Source organism: Kwoniella botswanensis, chromosome 1 (assembly GCF_036426115.1).
Source record: "Kwoniella botswanensis chromosome 1, complete sequence".
Classification (NCBI taxonomy): Eukaryota; Fungi; Basidiomycota; class Tremellomycetes; order Tremellales; family Cryptococcaceae; genus Kwoniella; species Kwoniella botswanensis.
The window spans coordinates 11,873,301-11,893,533 of NC_088599.1; the positions used below are offsets into that span (position 1 = coordinate 11,873,301).

General features: G+C 45.2%; 6 protein-coding genes across 6 annotated transcripts; 4 read left to right on the forward strand and 2 right to left on the reverse strand.

Annotated features, from left to right (window-relative positions):
• Positions 1-184: 184 nt before the first annotated feature.
• L199_004483 (uncharacterized protein) lies at positions 185-1,307 on the forward strand (the record flags this gene model as incomplete). The annotated part of the gene is made up of 4 exons (XM_064890210.1): positions 185-335; positions 444-947; positions 1,022-1,125; positions 1,191-1,307. The coding sequence occupies 4 exons, from the start codon at positions 185-187 to the stop codon at positions 1,305-1,307; spliced, it is 876 nt and encodes a 291-aa protein (XP_064746282.1).
• A 148-nt stretch (positions 1,308-1,455) lies between these two features.
• L199_004484 (UV damage endonuclease UvdE) lies at positions 1,456-4,013 on the reverse strand (the record flags this gene model as incomplete). The annotated part of the gene is made up of 10 exons (XM_064890211.1): positions 1,456-1,972; positions 2,041-2,072; positions 2,128-2,349; positions 2,404-2,416; positions 2,482-2,537; positions 2,587-2,704; positions 2,760-2,872; positions 2,931-3,081; positions 3,137-3,317; positions 3,371-4,013. The coding sequence occupies 10 exons, from the start codon at positions 4,011-4,013 to the stop codon at positions 1,456-1,458; spliced, it is 2,046 nt and encodes a 681-aa protein (XP_064746283.1).
• Positions 4,014-5,547: 1,534 nt separating this feature from the next.
• L199_004485 (uncharacterized protein) lies at positions 5,548-7,899 on the forward strand (the record flags this gene model as incomplete). Its single annotated transcript, XM_064890212.1, has 9 exons — positions 5,548-5,706; positions 5,773-5,899; positions 5,964-6,319; positions 6,406-6,487; positions 6,572-6,636; positions 6,693-6,721; positions 6,793-7,038; positions 7,179-7,300; positions 7,364-7,899. 9 exons carry the CDS (start codon positions 5,548-5,550, stop codon positions 7,897-7,899), a joined length of 1,722 nt encoding a protein of 573 aa, XP_064746284.1.
• Positions 7,900-9,038: 1,139 nt separating this feature from the next.
• L199_004486 (uncharacterized protein) lies at positions 9,039-12,499 on the forward strand (the record flags this gene model as incomplete). Its single annotated transcript, XM_064890213.1, has 4 exons — positions 9,039-9,925; positions 9,986-11,583; positions 11,671-12,367; positions 12,439-12,499. The coding sequence occupies 4 exons, from the start codon at positions 9,039-9,041 to the stop codon at positions 12,497-12,499; spliced, it is 3,243 nt and encodes a 1,080-aa protein (XP_064746285.1).
• Positions 12,500-12,913: 414 nt separating this feature from the next.
• L199_004487 (26S protease regulatory subunit 7) lies at positions 12,914-14,952 on the reverse strand (the record flags this gene model as incomplete). The annotated part of the gene is made up of 12 exons (XM_064890214.1): positions 12,914-13,133; positions 13,202-13,315; positions 13,378-13,627; positions 13,695-13,821; positions 13,874-13,969; positions 14,033-14,105; positions 14,157-14,322; positions 14,398-14,599; positions 14,672-14,709; positions 14,772-14,813; positions 14,869-14,882; positions 14,939-14,952. The coding sequence occupies 12 exons, from the start codon at positions 14,950-14,952 to the stop codon at positions 12,914-12,916; spliced, it is 1,356 nt and encodes a 451-aa protein (XP_064746286.1).
• A 436-nt stretch (positions 14,953-15,388) lies between these two features.
• Positions 15,389-19,973, forward strand: L199_004488 (uncharacterized protein; the record flags this gene model as incomplete). The annotated part of the gene is made up of 9 exons (XM_064890215.1): positions 15,389-16,268; positions 16,326-16,717; positions 16,769-17,707; positions 17,768-18,136; positions 18,196-18,474; positions 18,542-18,823; positions 18,898-19,230; positions 19,294-19,641; positions 19,698-19,973. 9 exons carry the CDS (start codon positions 15,389-15,391, stop codon positions 19,971-19,973), a joined length of 4,098 nt encoding a protein of 1,365 aa, XP_064746287.1.
• Between the last annotated feature and the right edge of the window lie 260 nt (positions 19,974-20,233).

A 20,233-nucleotide genomic window follows, 5' to 3' on the forward strand; every position in this document is an offset into this window, starting at 1 on the left:
ACAACAGAAGATCACCCCTAACTCCTAACTCTATCACCATCTTCCCTCTTCGTTCACCATCTGATAATTCACAACACATAAATAGACACCGAAGCAACACACTCCGCCAATCCGACGTTACTCAGAAGCTGTGATATCTGCGTATCACTCATAATTCCACATCTCATCGGAGTCACATATCACCATGTCATCTCGAGCCGCTCCTCTCCACCTTTCTCCTCGAGACCGAGAGAGAGACCGCCGTTATGGCAGAGACGAGCGAAATGAAGACCGAGCCAGGACAAGGAGCAGGAGTAGAAGCCCAAGGCGAGATAGAGACAGGTACGATGATCGAGGCAAGTGTTTCCTGGTATCCGATACGATCATGTCATTCTGCTTTCTCACAATTTCTACAATATTCGCCGCTCACTATTGTTCGAATAGCTAATATCGTCCTTGTGTAGATCGAAAGTACGGGCGAGACTCTGGAAGAAGTGGCTATAGAGATGATCGTTCTAGAAGGGATTATGGTAGTCCCCGTGATAGGGATAGAGACGGCAGAAGCGATAGAGACGATTATACCCGAGATGATAGACGAGGAGACTATACTAGAGATAGTCGAACGGATGATCATAGTCGAGGAGATTTGAAACCAGATGTCACTTCTCGAGGAGGTTATTCAAGAGATAACCCAAACAACGATCCAAATTATCGACCATCCCCTCGACCCTACGAGGATCGTCCACCCGCTGGATCAGCACCTTCGATACCGCCTTCGCAGCCTCGAGCAGGGTCATCGGCGCAACCAGGCTTCCGAGGAGGTTATGGTGGATACGGAAACAGAGGGGGTGATCATGAAAGACCGTTGGATAGAAGAGCTATAGAAGAAGGTAGAAGGCGGAGAGAAGAGGAAAGAGCAAAAGGTATTGTTTATACGGAAGATGGTGCTTATAATCCTAGTGCAGAAGGTAAGTTGTACCACCCTAGACTTTGTTTGGCTGTATAATCAACTGACTTTCTCACTGTCTAATTCATGTATCAGCTTCACCTGCACCCAAGGAAGAACCAGAGGACGAGTTAGATCCTGATGATCCAGAAGCCCAAATGGCAGCGATGATGGGCTTTGGGGGATTCGGCACATCGAAGGTACGTCTTCCACAGTATTCGTTTTCGATACATTGCTAATAATTCTCTCAATCTCAATCTTGCAGGGTAAGGGCAAGGAAGATAACGTCGATGGTGTTGCTAAAGTGAATAAGCAGAGAAGTTGGAGACAGTACATGAATAGAAGAGGTGGTTTCAACAGACCATTGGATAAAATCAAGTAGACTGTTCCAATCACCGCACAATATGCGATCAGAGCGAATCTGCTCTTTGTAACTTATACACATGTTCGATCAGTTTGATGCTGAACGTTACATATGCATGATCGATATATGCTACAATGGATATCTAGGTGTTATGGGTACATTGGAATTACGCAGCTGCCTTCTCTTTGCTTTGTCTACCCTTTCTCTTCGCAGGTTTTTTCTTCGGCTCTTCTTTAACATCCTCAGTCTTACTTTCAATTTGCTCATCTGCGTCGGGCACATTCTCCTTATTCTCCTCATTCTTCTTAGCCTTCTTTGGGGTAGTTTTCTTCTTCTTAGCTGATCCTTGTTCAGTATCAGCTTTCGCTTCATCCCCTTCATCATCACCGCCTACACTCTTTCTTTTACCCTTCGCTTTCCCTTTCTTAGGTGGAGTCTGACCATCCACTTCCATTCCTGCATCATTGATCGCATTCTTGACATGTCCTTCCACAACACTTGTATCACCCACACCACCATCACCCTCTTTCTCTATATCGGATAGGTTGATAGGTTCACCTTCAGAATCGACATCTCCAGTCTCCTTTTGCTTCTTCTTTAGACTGCTCTTTCGTCCTTTGGTGTGCATACCGGGATTAGGATCAGGTGGTCGAAGACTGTCATGATTGACTTCTTCAAGACCACTACAAGTGGTATATTAACATCAGTAATTGGCTTTTGCATCGCAGATTTCGTACCATAATACACTCACTAGATTCGGTACAACTCAAACACAGCTTGCTCCTATAATCGACTCATGCAATCAGCTTTGATCAAATGTAAATGTTTCCTTACATACCTTATCTTTCGCCTCAATCATCAAATCCACATCATCCGGCAGAGCATCAGGTAGACTTTTACACCTATCTGCATGCGCTCTCCTCTCCATCACTGTCTCCGCACCAGGACGAGGTTCTGACAGATGCTGCTTCATGGGTATACCTCGTTTCTCCCACGTCTTGGCTATTCTAGGTATGAGGACAGCGGGTGGTTCAGAAGATGGATTTATCCAGTCGTGATGCTACCGGGGGATTAGTATGCATAAGTCGACTTATTGAGAAGGAGTAATACTTACATAGTCGAAGATACTGTCAAGCAGGAGGAAACATCAGCTTATAATCACATCATCCATAACGTTAGTAAAAGAGCTCACATAGGTATATCCAATTCTTCGCACACAGGGAAGAGATCATCCACATTATAGCAGATCTGAACCACTATGAGCATGCGTCACAGTATTGTTGGGTTAGCAACTTACCTCGTCGTTCTCCAACACCAGTCTTTTCTTGACACCCTCGCTTAACCTAGTGGTATAGTTTTCCTTGAATCGAGCAAGTGTACTCTCTTTGTCACCGAAGATACCACCCATATGTATACTACCGGAGGTATTAGCTATAAAATCCAGCGTATCCTCGAATGATGATAGCTCACATCATAACGCCTTCTGCTCCAATACCCATCCTGTCCATGATCTCGCATTGATAGTCCAGCTCTCGTATGGAGGCTTCAATCACGTTGGGCTTGGGAGAACCGAGTTGTGTGAACTGATCAGTCAAGGGTAATTCAGCTACCTTCTGCTATAGATGTATACATGTGACTCACCTGTCCCGGATGCATAGTCAATCTATGTCCATATTTCTTGGCGAGAGCTCCAGCTTCTTTCAGACCTTCATCCGCAAAAGCCAGATCATATCCATATTTGGCATGAGATGCAAAGGGGAACATCTCAGAGGACAATCTCATAAATCGAATCCTACGAATGCCCGTCAGCGAAACAATATGGATGATACGGGTTAATTTCAACTCACTTGTTGTCTTCGTTCCATTGTATCATCGTCTTGAGATCTCTCACATTCATCAAAGCCAATCCTTTCGGTAATTCCATACCTTCTTCTTCTATACTGGCTATTCTACATGTCCTGGAACAGAATATACTATCTGGTTTTTCCGCTCTTAAAACAGTATTCAGACAAGCATATCCCAGTCGACCTACCACAGAAGTCAGCTTCTATGTGAATCGCCTTAGATATGGGTGAGCTTACCTCTAAACGTGGTTGTTTTCCTTTCCACATCCGGTATCTCATATACTTTCTTAGGGTATACCTTTGGTTTTCGTTTTTTCTTAACAATCTCATTCCCATCTTCATCATATTCAGGCTCATCTTTTGCAATTCTCGATTTCTTCGGTGTCACCTTTTTGACTTTCTTTGGTGTTTCTCCTTCTCCTTCCTCTTCTCCTTCACCTTCTTCAGCCTTTACTTTTGTCTTCTTAGGTGTGGCCTTCTTCTTTGGTGTTCTCTTTTTAGGTGGTTCAGGCTCAACTTCCGATAATTCACTTTCGGAAGCAGCAAAATCCGATCCTCCATCTTGATCTTCCTCGACATACGAAATATCTTTCTTCGCTGCACCTCTTTTCCTCTTTGATAAATTTCGATCTACAGCCTCGTCCACTGCATGTTTTACTTCCTCTTCCTGTTCTGATGTAATGGGCGTTAGAGCCTCATCCGAATCCGATGTGGTATCTCGTTCGGTCTTCATGAGATCGGGTGGAGGCATATGTTCCAAAGCGTTTATCATGGTATGTTTCGGTGCTGCTGCTGGATTGACGGTGATGGTGGTGGTACTTATCTGAGATGGTGAACCGGGTTGTTCGGGGGGTATGACTTTCAGTCTTCTGGGGGGCATTGTGAATGGATGTATCGATTGTCTATAAGTGATAGGGACGAGTAAATGCTTGAACGTAGTTGTCGATGTATGTCGTATACTTCGGCCAAGTAGGGGAATAATCATCAGAAGATGTACTAATACCAAGAAAATAATGATCAGACTGAAGGTATGGAGAATATCGAAAACTGGTTACAGGTATAAGATACTGATCAGAGGATCAGAGAAAATCAAAAAGTCAAAAACTTTGTTGGAGCAAACGCGTCTTTGCATCTCATCATAGCCCACTGGCAAGAGCATAACTACCCAATTCAGTATAGAACCAGTTCTCATCCACTTGGATTTTAACGAGGAAGACCTCATACAGTACCAGATTAATGTCTTAATTGCGGCTGACGATCGAAGATCGAGGAGAGATGGGCAGGTACGTCATTGTTATTGTTTTAGGTAGCTAGCGGAGAAGTCCGCTCTAGGTGTGTTACGTCATCTTTCGCTGGAGTAGACATGGTGAGAAGTGTTTTTCGGACGCGAAGAGGGGATGGAAAAGCAAAAGCAAATCATGCAATGTTGAAGAGGAATAACAGTGAACTTATCTTATCTTTCAAAAAAAATGGAATCGGGGCCCGAATGATGACCCAAGTAGACCATTCATGATGACTGATCACAATGACCCACAGCAATTTGATCGCATCAAACGCCAACGAGAAACTTTGTCCACTATTCAAAGGACGTCTTCATGACAGGCGATCGAAACCGCTAAACCGAGCTTGGATACCATCTTTCGGATCCTTACGGCGGTTGTGACAATAAGGAAGAGCTGATGATGGTTATTTGTGAGGGTTTGGAAAACACGACCTCGACTACTATGAGGTACAGCGTCAGCGTCAGGAACACCTTTTCCCTTTCCATCGTGTTTTGGGTTTTGACCTGAATCACCCCCTCTCAGAAACTGCAATGCAACTCTTCTTTTTGTTCGATGTCTGATGAATTATTGGTTCGCCTCGACAGATAAGCCACAAGCTTTTAAATTCAAGACATCAATCATGCATGTTATTCGAACTCAATAAAAAAATGGAATACTGATCATGTGTATCGCTATCGCCTTATTGAGTACTAATCATGGTCTTAGCCTTTCAAATTGGTTTTATCAACACACTGACCACGCACCTGCAGGAATACACAACGACAGGTGAGTGATGTCCCGGCTTGACTAGTGTGGGAGGTTGATGGACTGAACGACGATCAGTGATTTTGATTGTTTTGAGTTGATTGTTTTAGCTGTGACTAGCCTGAGCACGGACTCGGATGGGGCGTCGATTAGATCAAAAGTCTGGTCCGTCTCCCCCACTTATCAGGGTAACAGCGCTTGGATTTTTTGAACATTGTTTCAATCAGAAAAGCTGATCTCCAAGATAAAAAGGATACAGGGTGATGGGTGATGAGTTATGCTTTATAAGCAGTGCGATTGGACCAACGCATTCCTCAATTTCTTTTCCCGACTATCTTCATCTATCCGCCATCGATATCGATTGGAAATCCATATCGACGATACAGTATGAGCTGGATCGGCAGCTTACAAGCTCTTCCAGAGCAATCTCAGAAATACATTCCAGAAGAATACCAAAAATATGCTCCGCACCTCTGGCTTCTCGGTGCTGGGGTAATCGGGATCTATCTCCTTCGAGGGTTATTCTCCTACTTCAAGATTTTGAGAGCGAGTGTTGTCATCACGTTCATACAAACACAATCGCGGTTCGCTGATACTGATTTGGTCTCCTAGGAAGTTCGAGGTCTTCCTGTCAAGCACGGTTTCTTCCCTGCGTACGAACAAGGTCTTCGAGCTCGAGTCCCGCACATCCCTTATATCTTGCCTATCAAGGATTTCTATTCTCGACCAGAATGGGATAGTGGGTTACTGATAAACCCCGTATCGCCTTACATGGTACTGATTATGACTCATTCTTTGATTAGGATTCGAAAAGCCTCGATCTGATCTTCTCGCTTATACCGTCGCCACGCAACACCGAGCCATCTATTGGGTCGCCAATCCTTACACTGCTCAACATGTATTCACCAAGACCTCTCTGTTTGAGAAACCTACTTTCCATCCTCGTTATGTAGCAGCCGCCAAATTCGGTGGAAACATCATTAGTGCCAGTGATGGCGATGATCACAGGAGACACAAGTCGGTAGTAAGAGGTTGTTTCGGTGAAGAGATCTTTAGGAACGCCTGGGAGGAAATGGATAAAACGGTTGAATTGTTTCTGGATGAAGATAAACTTCGTGAAGGTGGTGTGATGGAAGATGTGGGCGCGACCACCATCAAGGTTAGTGATAATTTGGACTCTTTCGTATACGGCGTGTGCATTTTTCGGATACAGTATAATTCTGATTGACAACTTCTTCTTTCCAGATGACATACATTGTTATTGGTAAAGTCGGCTTCGGTCATGACATCCCTTGGGACTCGCAACGAAGTAAGAAAGGCGAGAAAAGTGAGTGCTTGCTGCATTCACCGTACTAGGTCCTCTCGGAGCGGAGCACATCTTACTGAAGATATCTTGCTCAACTTACTATAGTTGGTTTCGTCGAATCTTACGAAATTGTCGATCGAACTATGTTATACCAGTTTACCTTACCTCTTGTAAGTGATGTTATCAGGAATTCGAACCTTTCGCTAATCGGTGAGAACCCTTTTAGTGGATCATAAAAATACTTCCTACCAAAGAGTAAGAAACGACTCGAGATATCTTGCACGATTACTTGTTAGACTGACGTGCCCCATGTTATCTGCCCTCAGGTTACGTCGAATGGGTGATGGTCGAACTGCCTTCCTTGGGTACTGCTACGAAATGGCCCGAAGCAAACGAGCCGAACTCAATGCTTTGCGAGAAGCCGGAGAGAAATCGAAAGCTCCCGTTGACCTGCTTGGTGCTATGGTCCATGCTCAACTCGTTGCTGAAGAGGAAGCTCGTCTAAAGCATGGTCATGAATTCACTCCTAACGTTGGTTTAACAGAGAATGAAGTTATTGGTAACATGTGTGAGTTGAAGATTGAAAATGTAGCATAATTTCAGAGCTGATAAATTCGATTACGCATATTAGTCATTTTCTTGTTGTAAGTTCAGGTTCAACTGCTGGTCAACAAGTAAGATTTTCAGGACAAATGCTGATCCATCATCTCAGAGCTGGACACGAGACAACCGGACACACTTTCGCTTTCACACTCGCTCAACTCGCTCTTCATCCCGAATGGCAAGAGGAAGTCTACAAGGAAATCAAGGAAGTTTGTGGTGACGAGAAGCCTTGTAAGCCGGCCAGCCATATCGGATACCTGGACGAAGAGAGCTGATCACGATGCCGTTATTCAGCTTACCGAGACGTCCACAAACTACCTTTGTGTCTCGCCGTAGGACTCGAAGCTATGAGACTTACCGATATCGTCCGACAATTATTCAAAGTTGCCAAGGAGGACAGTATGCTCCCTTACACCACCTGGAACGAAGCTGGCGAAGTCACCAAACGAGAACACCTCGTCAAGAAAGGTTCATTGATTTACATCGATACTCCCGCGTCTCAACTTAACCCATTCTACTGGAAAGACGCCAACGAATTCAATCCTCGACGACATCTCGGGGCTGACGATGCTCGTGCGAGTCTGAACAATGCTGAAGTCCCATTTGTCGCTTTCTCTATGGGTCCCAGACAATGTATCGGTCGAAGATTCGCTGAAGTCGAAATTATCTGTGTCATCGCTTCTATCCTTAGCAGATATATCATTCACCCTGTTCCTACTCATGCGGGTGAGACCAAGGACAGTATGGAAGAGAGAATGATCGGTTCAGCTGTCGAGGACGTCACCATGACTCCTGGTAAATTCCGAGTCAGATTGGAGAAGAGACATTAAATACGCCATGCGCCTTAGACTGGTATGGGACTTGTGTCTAGAGAGCCACTGAAACGGATTGGAAAGCAATGATACGACGATGGATGATATGTCAAATTCACGAGTTCAACGGCAACATGTGAATAGACTCTTTTGATGAAATGGTGAATTGAATGCATCTGTGTATAGTACTTAGTCCTCAATGTATATGCTCTGAGCTCACCATCCAGTCTTCTATCATACCCTGTTCATCTCGTCACGCTGCAGGATCGTCCGGCCTCCTTCCCGGATTCGACTCATGAAATTACCCAAAGAGGGAATTGTTGCGAGCTTAGATGGTCTAACGGACGCGTCTGTCTTTTTACTTTTGTCACATTTTAACATTCGGATATCTCTCGCTGCTCTCACTTGCTTCGCGTTTCTCCTTCTCATCCTTTGTTTTTTCCCTTACTTTCACTTTTACCTCACTGGTATGCGAGACCAACCTCATGTCACTGTAGCAGTCGTCTACACGCAATCTAAGACTCAGTCCTGAGCTAATCAATGTCCTGTGTTTGACGAGATGTTACTGATACCTGTAACACGCGTCACATTTGATTTTTTTTTTTTCTTTCCTTCTGACGAATCATACAGCCAGGGAACGATAGGTTGCGGCAACGTACTTCACCATATGGGAACTTGCCTCGACATACTCATGCTCTCTATTCACCTTCACCTATTCTCGCTTGTACATTGAATTGACTGTCCACGATTCACAGTTCTCGACTTCGACTTTGATTCTTACTTTTTCGTGTTCACTTTTGCCAATTTAGTCTTGTAGACTTACACTCGTTTTATCAACATCAACAATCAATATCGTCTACGCTGGATCGCTCGACGACATTCACCCACTTGCGAACATCACTACCACAAAGGTAGTCTGGACGACTTCCCAACAACATTCGAAAGTATCAGGAGACATTGATTGTTTCAACTAGAATTGCGAAGCAGGAATTAGACATAGACACTCTTTGATAGAGTGTGGACTTAGCCTTAGAGATATAAACGTTTAGATCTGCTCCTGATCATCACGATATTGGAAGAAGAGAGATAGGCATCAACAATTTCGGGAATCATACAATCGCGTTGAACGGCCCAATCGTGGCCTACATCCCCTCCTCATGCTCATCCTCCTCTCCCTCCTTGCCCTAGTGGCCTCCTTGTTATCAGTAAGGGCAGCGCCCTCTCTCAACTTTCCTCTGGATGAACAGCAACCGTCAGTAGCAAGGGTAAACTCAGAATTTGTCTTTGAGTTACTCCCTTCAACATTCAATTCGACCTCATCTACCAATCTCACATATACAACCTCAACCCTTCCTTCCTGGTTATCATGGGACTCACCGAGTCTCGCTTTCCACGGAACACCCGCCTTGGAAGATGAAGGAGAACAGGATATAATCTTGACAGCAAGTGATGGAAGTGGATCAACGGAATCTTCATTCACCCTCATTGTCTCCAATTACTCCGTTCCAGCTGTACACCAATCGTTCTACACTCAAATCAGCCAACCTAACTTGTCGGTCATCTCATCAGCTACGATCATGCCTGGGGGAACGGGTGTGACCATCCCTCCTTATTGGTCATTCTCCTTGGGGTTCCAGACCGACACATTCAGAATATCGAGGAATGAACCTAACAATGGACAGTTGTACTATGCTGCCCATGGTAGAGGAAGCATTGGCTTACCATCGTGGTTGACCTTCAACAATCAGACTTTCACATTTGAAGGTGTAGCACCGGCAGAAGGAAGTTATACGGTAGTAGCTACAGGAACGGATTTCTGGGGATATACAGGTGCTCAAACTAGTTTTTCTATCCAGGTGGGACAAGGCGAAGCTATAGAAATGGCTAGAAACCAAAATCTCTCCAATGCTCAAACCATGGCGAAGAACCAGTTAAATCAGCAGATAGATCTTAGTGGTGTGACTATTGGTGGGAATGCTGTAGACAATGAGGATGTAGTGCTTAGTCTAGCAAGTAATGATTATCCTTGGTTATCCATCGATAGGTGAGTCAGGCATGCTGCCATTGAAAAAGGATCAAGCTAAGTCATGCAATCCTCTTATAGCTCAAACGACAGTTTGGTTGGTACCGTACCAGATCAATACCAGAATGGAACGTTTGCTTCCCTTTCTGTCCCCGTCAACATCCGATCTACCAACACTTCCAATACCCTTTACATGACTACATGGCTGGGCATTGACATCTTGCCCTACTTCTTTTCCACCTACACCCTTCCGAATACCACAGCTACTCTAGGACAATCTTTCGATTTCGACGTCACCTCATATCTCCTCAACAGAACAGCTACTGTAAACGCTACTGTCGTCCCGCCAGAGGCTGCTACTTGGTTGAAATTTGATACCAAGAACATGTCCTTGTATGGTTCCGCCCCATCTTCGATGGATTACAACAGAGTAGAAGTGGTTTTTGAAGCGTCCATAGGCGATCTGGTGGCGACTTCCAAGTTGAATGTCAATATCCCTCAAGTTACTCAAACTTCTACCAATACCGGTACTGCCGCTGTTCCGACTTCATCTACTGGTAGTTCCGGTGGAAAAGGTATATCCAAAGGCGCCAAAATTGCAGTGGGAGTTGTTCTCGGTCTTTTACTATTGGTCACCATCATTTTGATCTTGTTATTCTGTTGCTGTCGAAGAAGAAAGAACAAGAAGCCAGCCAGGAAAGACGATGATAACGATTCATTCGTCGCCACTTCCCCAGTCACTGTTCAAGACCCATTCAGGAGATCAAACAGTTTAGACCCACCTAGGAACTTGCTTGGTGAAATTGCTAGATTCTCCGGATTGAACTTGCGATCAGGAGATGCCAACGAGAAGAATATGCCTCTCAGTCCAGCATCTTTGAGTACCGATGCTACGATGGTACAAGAGAAACCCACTAGATTAGATGGATTAAAAGGTATTTTCGGATGGAATCACAAGGAAGAATTGGAGAATGAGAAACCAGCTATCATCTCACCTCAGATCCTAAGTGATTCAAGGAGCTTCATAGGATACCCCGATGTGATTGGTGTGAATGATCCTGTCAATCGACCTTCCCAAGATGCGAGCTCCTTCACCCAGTCGTTCATCTCGGAATCATCTAGAGCAAGTTGGCAGTCACGAGAATCGTTCCATTGGTCATCCGTAGACGACGGTGAAGGTGAAGATGAAGTAGCTTCATTAGGTGCTGTGGGTGGTAATAGGATTTCAACTGCTTCTTCCATCCCTAGACCTCGACCAAATTTCACACCTCGCTATCCCCGACACCAGAATCCCAGTGTATTAGCTCGAATGGTGGATTTGGATGATACTGGTTCGCATGCCAGTTTTAGTGAATTCCATTCATCTCAAGAAGGACATCATAGGGATAGTTCACAGAGTGGATCCAATTTCGATTCATCCGGATTCGACCATTCGTCAAACTCCATGATGGCCTCTGGATCCATATTCAACTCTCAATCTGGATCGTCGTTCCCTGCTGGACCAAGTGGACTGAGCAGGTTTGGTGAATCTGGTGGATTCAAATCGAATGATACAGATGATGAAGATGCGTTCTCGGTCGAGGGTCCAGCAGTAGTCGCCATGGCGGAAAGACAATCTTTCGAAACTCGTAGACCCCAACGACAGGATTCAAGGAGTCATCCGAGACTCAAAGAATCCCGTTCGAGACATGGTACGGGCGAATTGGGTATGCCTCCCTCGGAGCAATCTCGAGAGGCCATACCTGAGGAGAACGAACATAGTCGAGTGAGCGGTGTGTTCTCAGATGCGGATGACGTAGCGAGAAGATCGACGATATACGCCCCAAGCGAGGGGAATCAAGATGAGAATAATCCAGGATTGGGATATCCTGCTTCAGCGATTTACTTTGGTTCTCAGAATGGAGAGATTGAGACTGAGGGATATACGAGTCAACGTACCTCAACGATGGATCAGAATAACAATAGAGGATCAACTATAAAGGTTATACCTAACAAATCTGGTCAGACACCTTTATCACCTGCTTTACCTCAAGTGGGAAGTTTCATAAGACACCGACGGACCAACACCGGTTCAGCAGGAGCAACGAAAGCTATGATCCGACCCACATCTACTCACTCAAACGGTGCTAACGACGGTCGAGTCACGGCTGTAGCCAACGAAACATTCTCTATACATCCTCAGATCAATCCTCCTCCGACTGTATCACTCTCAGCTGCCACCTGGTCTTCCAATCCCCCTTCGACGTATAGAGCAGAAGTGGAAGGTGGTGGTAATTTACCTACGTGGTTACATTTCGATTCGAGGGAATTGGAATTATGGGGTGTCCCACCGCTTAGGATTACTGGCGATGTCACCACCATCAGGATAATAGAGAGATTACCCAGAGACAATAGGCGTTCGGACCCGATGAGCTTCGGATACGAACCTCCTCAGGAAAGAGAAGTTGGTAGAGTGACTATCGAGTGAGTGAACACCTTCGCGTTCGTATCAATTCATCTAACTTAGTGCTGATAAAATGTCTTTCACTTTGCAGAGTCACAGATAGGTTGAAATCACCTCAATTCGCTTTGGAAGGTTCACCTCACGCTTTATGACGATTGATTCGATAATGGCGTTCAGTGTACAACGTGGAATATCAAAAGCAGTTCGCGAGTCAATAACTTTTATAATATATGATTTCTTATTTTGTTCGCTTTCTTCTCAGATTTCTTTTGGTATTCAATTGCTTCACTTTGAGTATAGAAATTATTTATGATCGTTTACGTGGACAATCTATATGAGATTGATGGATAGAAAAGAACACTTCTGCTAGACTGATTTATGATAATGTAGTAAAGAAAGTGATTCAAATGATGAAATATGCAAAAAACATATGTAAACGATATACAGTGGGGACAAAAGCACACAAAAACTACTGGAGTCGAAACTGATCGGTCTATTCTTTCAAGTCATTATGCATGCTTTATCATCTAATCTGCTGTTACAATATATACGATACCAACTCCCATCTAGTTGTACTGAGCGTATAATGCTGTACTTGAGAATTTGGTACCTTGCCTAATGACTTTCTCGACAGCATCGAGGAAATCTCGTTCGGTAGCTACCTTTCTTCGTGCTCGGATAGCGAACATACCGGCCTCGGTAGCAACAGATTTCAACTCGGCACCAGTAGCATTAGGACACAATCGAGCGATGAGGTCATATCGGATATCTCGTTCGACACTCATACTGATATTGGAGGATGGTTGTCAGTTTCGTTCGATAGCATCAGTCTAAGCTAGAGACATCCGGCTTACCTCTTTCCGTGGATTTTCAAAATATGGCTTCGCCCTTCATTATCAGGTAAACTGAACTCTACTTTTCTATCCAATCTACCAGGTCTCAATAAAGCAGGATCAAGGGTATCAGGTCTACGCAGTAGAGTACTCATCAGCTTAATAATCCAGGCATCGAAGGTATTCTCAAAACTGACCTATTGGTAGCCATGATGACTTTGATGTTTCCTCTAGCATCGAAACCGTCCAACTGATTGATCAATTCCAACATGGTTCTTTGTACTTCGTTATCCCCACCTGCACCATCATCGAATCTCGCTCCACCGATAGCATCGACTTCATCGAAGAAGATGATACAAGCTTTTTTCGATCGAGCCATCTCGAATAACTCTCGTACCATTCTTGCACCTTCACCAATGTATTTCTGCACCAATTCGGAACCAATGACTAATGTACACCCGAGATGATATCAGCTTGTTATCACCATACGAGGTTAACGAAAATCCCAACTGACCTCGAATGAAGGTACTGTCTGTCCTGTTGGCTACAGCTCGTGCACAGAGGGTTTTACCAGTACCGGGAGGACCGTAGAGCAGGACACCTTTGGGTGGTTCAATACCAAGATTGGCGAATCGCTCAGGCTGAGCATATGAGTTAGCATTACCGCAACTTGGAATTCAACACATAACTCACTTCTAGTAAAGGCAGCTCCACGACCTCTCTAAGCTTCTCAATCTGCTCCTTACATCCTCCGACGTCCGCATACGTGATAGATGGTCTTTCCTCAACCTGGGAGTTGTACTTGATAAGTATCATACTCATAACGCGACTGCTGGTGTGAAATGGACTTACCTGCATCATAGTAACGGAAGGATCTATCTTGGGTGGTAAGGGGATCATGATCTTGTAATTGGTGTGATCGACTCTGCACGATGAGTTAGCGAGATCTTCCCTCGATCAGGATCAGTCAACTCACCCGACTCGCATACCCTCCTCAACATCTGTTGGAGCCACCTGTTCACCCAAACCGACTACGAATTTGGCCACTTGCTTGATCGATATAACATATTTGTCTCCTTCGGGATTTCCAGCACCGGCGCCATCTTGCGGATTCAATGCTTGTCCTTCTGGCTGAGGGTTGGCTAATCACATATCACTGATATTAGCATGAAAGACGAGATACGCGACCTATTAGGCAGAAGAGATGAAAGACTCACTAGCTTTAATGATGGTTTGACATCGAGCGACTTGTAATGGTCTTTGACCTTGTCTCTGCTTATCGGCAGCCACATCCCACAAGTTTGCTGATGCCAAACCTGTATCGGACTCCCTAACGCCCATCTTCTCATTCACGCGTTTCTGAATTTCTTTCAGCTCTGATTCAATCTTCTTCAACGCTAACGAATATGGTCCTTGACCCTGTTAATGCAGGAAGAAAAAAATTAGCATAAGCTAGGTCTGGCCGTAAATATCAAACAAGCTTCAGCTTACATATGTTTTCAGTATTTGAATATCAGATTCATCGAGAGCTATCCATGACTATTTAGCATGCAGCATCGAAAAAAGGGGATGAGAGCGAATTGCAACTCACCGACTATCTTCTCCTCTTTCTCATCCCCGACCTTTTTCTCATCTATATTCAGAAGATCAGCACCGAGTTATTCTACGATCGTTACTTAAAGACCTACATTTCTCCCAGTCCCTATCGTGGTCACGACTGTCAGCAGATGCGCCATTGAGACAGAAGATAACACTCACTCTTTGGGTGGCATGTTGAATGTTTGCTGTTCGGATTGGTGTCCTATGGAGTGTATGCCCTTCAAAGCGTATTCCGTATCTCCTGTGGTATTGTCTCTCTGAGAGCGTAGGTGCTGTTATAGAAGATGCGATTGATCAGACAAATGATATGTTATTTTAGTTATGAATTATGAATCATCATGAACACACCAACGATGACAAGTCCTGCTGCATCAAGTCGCGACTGTCACAAGTGGGCCCCAGATATAAGCAGCCTGCCACATCATCAAATCACTTACTCTCATACAAATATAACACCGCTAACGCCGCTGTGGTGCTCCGCATTCCTGGCATACCGTTGGAACCAAAATATACAAGAAGCAGCATGATGCTTGTTGTGATGTCGAACAAATATATATCGTTGTGTCTTTTGGGATAGAATCTCATGTTGAGCCTACCACAGCCATCTTCATGCCATTGCCCTCAGCATCTGCAGTACCATCAAACCTGTTTATACATCCAAGCAGACTAGCTAACTTCCACGCCGGCAATTCCTCAAACGAAGCTACAACCAGTGCATCATCTGAAACTAAGATCTGCAATGCTCAACGTCCAGTGAACAGCGGTGTCAACTGTGTTCCTCTCCGACCGACCGTACGAAAACGTAGAGTACCAGTCTGGAATCTCCCTCTCAGACCCCTGAGTAAGACAGCTCGTAGGAAGAAGAAAGCGGAAGACAAGAAGAAGGCGAAGTTTTACGGTAATTTCAGTAGTGCTCCTGCTGGATCAGCATCTGCGTTTGAGGTTGAGCCTGAAGGGCGACCGAGGAAACTAAGATCTGCGATAGTAGCGGAAGGAGTCATCAAGGACCATCTGGAAAGGGATCCAAACGGTACTGGTCCAATTAATGAAGAAGTTCCCATTCAAGAGCAACGCAGGATCGATACCCTAGAAGCCAGCATACAATATAGAGAACAGAGACCGAGCAGGAGAAGTTCTGCGATCACAGCAGAACAGGTTATCAGAGAAGACGCGGAAAACCACCTACAACACTCAACTGGGCACGACCATCATCTCAATATCCGATTTATTCGCGCGGTAAAAAGTCAGGCTCATCCAGCCGATGGATCTCAGTACCGCAATACCGTAACAGCCCGGAATACAGAAAAGGAGCAGAATCAGAAGAAGAAAAAGAAAGATAAGGGTAAAAGGAAACAAGAAGATACGGAATCAAGGACCCAGAGGAAGGACAGGAAGAGAAAGAAGCAGAAGGATAAGCAGAAGCGAGGCAAAGATAGCATTGAGTTAGGATCAGTTCTGAATGATCTCGAGGAGATGGCCATGAACCAAGGTAAGTCGAATACCTTCGGTCTACCCGTTTCCAAAACTGACTGCATTGGCAATGTAGTCAATCATTCGTTATTGTCTGGATCGAATGTTCAGAATGCAATTACGATAGAATCATCATCACCTGCGATAGCATCAACCTTAGAACCACACGTGTCAGCCACCTCGATGGAAGAAGAAGCGGAAAGGATAGAATATGGACCTCGACCACCCAGAGCGACCATTCCTCGGGAATCAACTCCAGAAACTGTTGAAGAGGCTGCCAACAACCCTCAGCAGGCTGAAACTGGACCATCGAGACCCCGAATTTACCATGTCCGATACCCTGTAGGCGGGATATCATACGAAGATGACGGGGATGGTATTTTCGTTGATCCTGAAACGGAAACTCCCCTGTACATATGGATTGATCCCGCTTTGAACGACAGATCAAGCTTGATCAAGAAGATACAGGTGAGCTCGATTTTAACTGTCAAGGTCTGGGTTAAGCTGACAAATGAGTAGGCTGAAGGCGGCGAGATATCTCCGGATCACACTGAAGACGAGACTTCCCTGCTGCTTCTAGACCCAAGTAGTATCTACCTGTTTGATGCATATTGCCATTCGCACTGGCTACGACCTCGTGATCTAGAGAGATACCAACAGAGGCGAGAACGTCGAGGAAATCAGAGGGAAGAAGAACCATGGCAGAAGAAGGTCATCTTGAAAGCTTGGTGGATAGATAAATGCATTGAGGCTGGGAAGTTCCTTGGTTTAGCGGACGATTGGGGTGGATGTAGAGCTGGTGGACCACCTCCTGAGGTACAGATCAGTACTGAAGAACCCGGTGAAGAGGAGGATGGAGGACAGGAAGATGAGGAGAATTGGCAAGATGAGAACGATGAGAATCATGAAGACAATGAGAATGATAGCATAACGCAGGGTCAAGCACAGGAGATAGAAGTCGGAACTGTTCCGGAAGAGATCGATGCGATAGAAGTGGACGGTGATCAACAAGATACTCAAGCAGATGAGATTCAGCCTATCGAAGCTGATCACAGTAATGGTTTGGAACTAGAAGCAGATCAGAACGACGATGTACTTATGGAAGATGACCAGGATATCAACCCAGTTGATCGGGCTTCTGCGTCAGACACCGTAGCTGACTCACCAACAGCTGCTACGCACGTGCCAGCTGAAGTGATTCCTCAAAATCCCGGTTCTCCAGTGCATATCGCATCCGACAACCACGTCAATAACGATCTGATTGAGCATGCTTCGCCGGCGCCGGAACACGAAGTTCGTGCGGGCGCTCTGTCGGATCGATCACCGGAAGGAGAAGATGTTCAGATGGAAGAAGAACAAGCGCAAGAATCCTCCGACCCGGCGTCCATGTTTTCAGAATTGAAATTTTGGGTGGATACCACCTATCCTGATCGAATAACCCTAATCAAACGTATCAAAGTTTGTTACTCCCTTATTCGGGTAAGATCTTGGATTGTCTGCTGATAACGTATCTCACAGGCAGCAGGCGGAGAGTTGGTCACCTCATACTCGGATTCCACCCATGTCCTCATACATAACTATAAACATAGTCAATGGCATTCCATTGTCGAGAGTCTCACGAAACAGGGTATATGGTTTCTCAACTTTGCATGGCTCACCAGGACTTTGAGCCAGAGTCGAAAGCTGCCAGAAAGTGAATTCGCCGTTGTACATGGTAATCCGATCGAAGCGAATCAAGATAAGAAACCCATCACTCACTCCCGGCCGACTGCGACCAACGAACCTTTACTGGCTTCAGAGGATCTGGATGAGATTTTCAAGAGAGAAGTGAAGATGCTGAAGAAAGGTGGTACCGTAAAAGCGTTAATCGCTTTCCTTCTTTCAAAGGTATGCCATCATTATTATCGGTATCCTTGAGCCCGCACTGACAACTGTATTGATTGTAGTACGCTACATATTCCGAGGCACATTGGGGAAATCTTTATCACGATTGGAAGCATAAGAAAGGACGGTTCGCATACCTTGCCGCGACCGTACCGGTCAACAAAAGCGGTTCAGACAAGTCGTCTCGCAGTCCTTCAGTTACAATCAAAGCTACGCCAGCGAAGATAAAATCTAATCAACCTGCACTCTCAACCGATCAGATTGCGAGAATCCTTATCTCGGAGACCCCCAATCGTACCGGTATGAACGTCACGGAATTTAGTGTATATCTGAACCAAAAGGTAATGGCCATCCTGCTGATAACGGTTGAAGTCATTGTGTTGATGGCTTATTTCTTCGATTTTACAGTATCCGGAATACCCTGCAAGTACCTGGAGCGCCCTTATATCCAACTGGTCCAAGCGAACTGGACGTTTTGCCAATTTCCAATATTCTCAACTCTCGTCAATTACCGCAACTAAGCCGACTCCATCTGCCGGGTCCAACACTGTCTTGCCTCAAGCCACATCACAAAGTTCCACAGCTCCGAGTGACTTCAGTAACGAAGACTATCAGCGGATTTTCTCGATGGATGTGAAGGATGCAAGCTCAAAATCACTGACAGCGATCGGCAAGGAGCTGGCCGCCAAGGTGAGTAGCGCCGAATAAAATTCCCACATGGAAATCCCTTGTTGAAGTCGGACTCTTCTTTATGGGACATGCAGCACGGAAAGCTTCATGCCACAACATGGACTGTATTGTACTCTGAATGGAGTAGGAAGACTGGCCAATTCAGGAACTCTGGCAATGCTGTTGTATCATCTGAGCCAGCTGTACCGCCTGCCGATATACGAGGATCATCGATTTCGGTGTGTACGAAACCTAGTATCAGCTCTCCTACAAAGGCTACTGCACTACCTGTGCCGGACGATGAGGAAGACGATCCCCATGGGTCTTTAGCTACTCAAGAGATAGCTCGGATATTCAAGGCAAGGGAAGAAGAATTTACTCAGCGGAAACTGACTTCAATAGAGATTGGATTGACATTGTACACCGAGGTAAGTTCCATGTCGGGGCTAATGGCACCGCACCGTGATAATGCTGATCTATACATATCATAGGAGGGCATTTATCCTCGAACGACTTGGCTCAAGCACTGGAGGCACTGGCGAAGAAATAAAAAACAGTTTTCTAACCATCCCCCCGATCTGCAAAGCACGGTAGCCGCGAAAGGGTATGCAGATGCGTCTACTCATCATGATGCCCAGCCCTCGTCAAGTGCAGTCGATGCACCTGCCTTGAAACAGAGCTCTTTTTCCTCGTCACCCAAAAAACGAACTCAGTCGAGTAATGCTAAGAGTGGCAGATACGACATGGAGGAGGAGAAGGCTATGTCACAGTATATCTCGGGCTATAAAGGTTCACATCCCAAGACTTCTGCTCAAGCTTGGACTTTGTTCGCCAGTATTGTGAGTTCTCACCCACTGTTTTTTCGGACAATTGACCGTCGGAGCTTTATGTTTAGCGACCTGGTCGGACAGCATCAGCATACGCTCAACATTACACAGCATATGCTTTTCGTATTGACAGTTTCGCGCCCAAACACCGAGCTGCAGATAAAGAAGAGGATGACAATACGGTATTAGGGATCGATGTTGATGATCTAATTGAACCGCCTAATGGAAGTCAATCTCGACCTGTTGAGATCGAGGATGATGAGGACGAACAGAATCCTATAGTCGTGGTCTACGATGATCAAGATGATACGGATTGCATTGAAGTTGCCTCTATAGACGATTAAGTGTCACCATCACTTGCAAATCTTGTTGTATATCGTATATTGTATCCTTTCGTGAATATATATGTTTTTGCTCCATGCATGTGTAATGTTCCATCGTAATAACAAAGTAGTCCATTGTCTCCTTTTTTTTCGGCGCTTATGCCTTTTTCAGCCATGATCCGAACCTACTTACTGACAACATGGTCAGGTGACGGATCCCATCTTCCTTTGATTTGGTCCATAGAGATGACACCTCCTCGGCGATGTGAGACATGACCAGC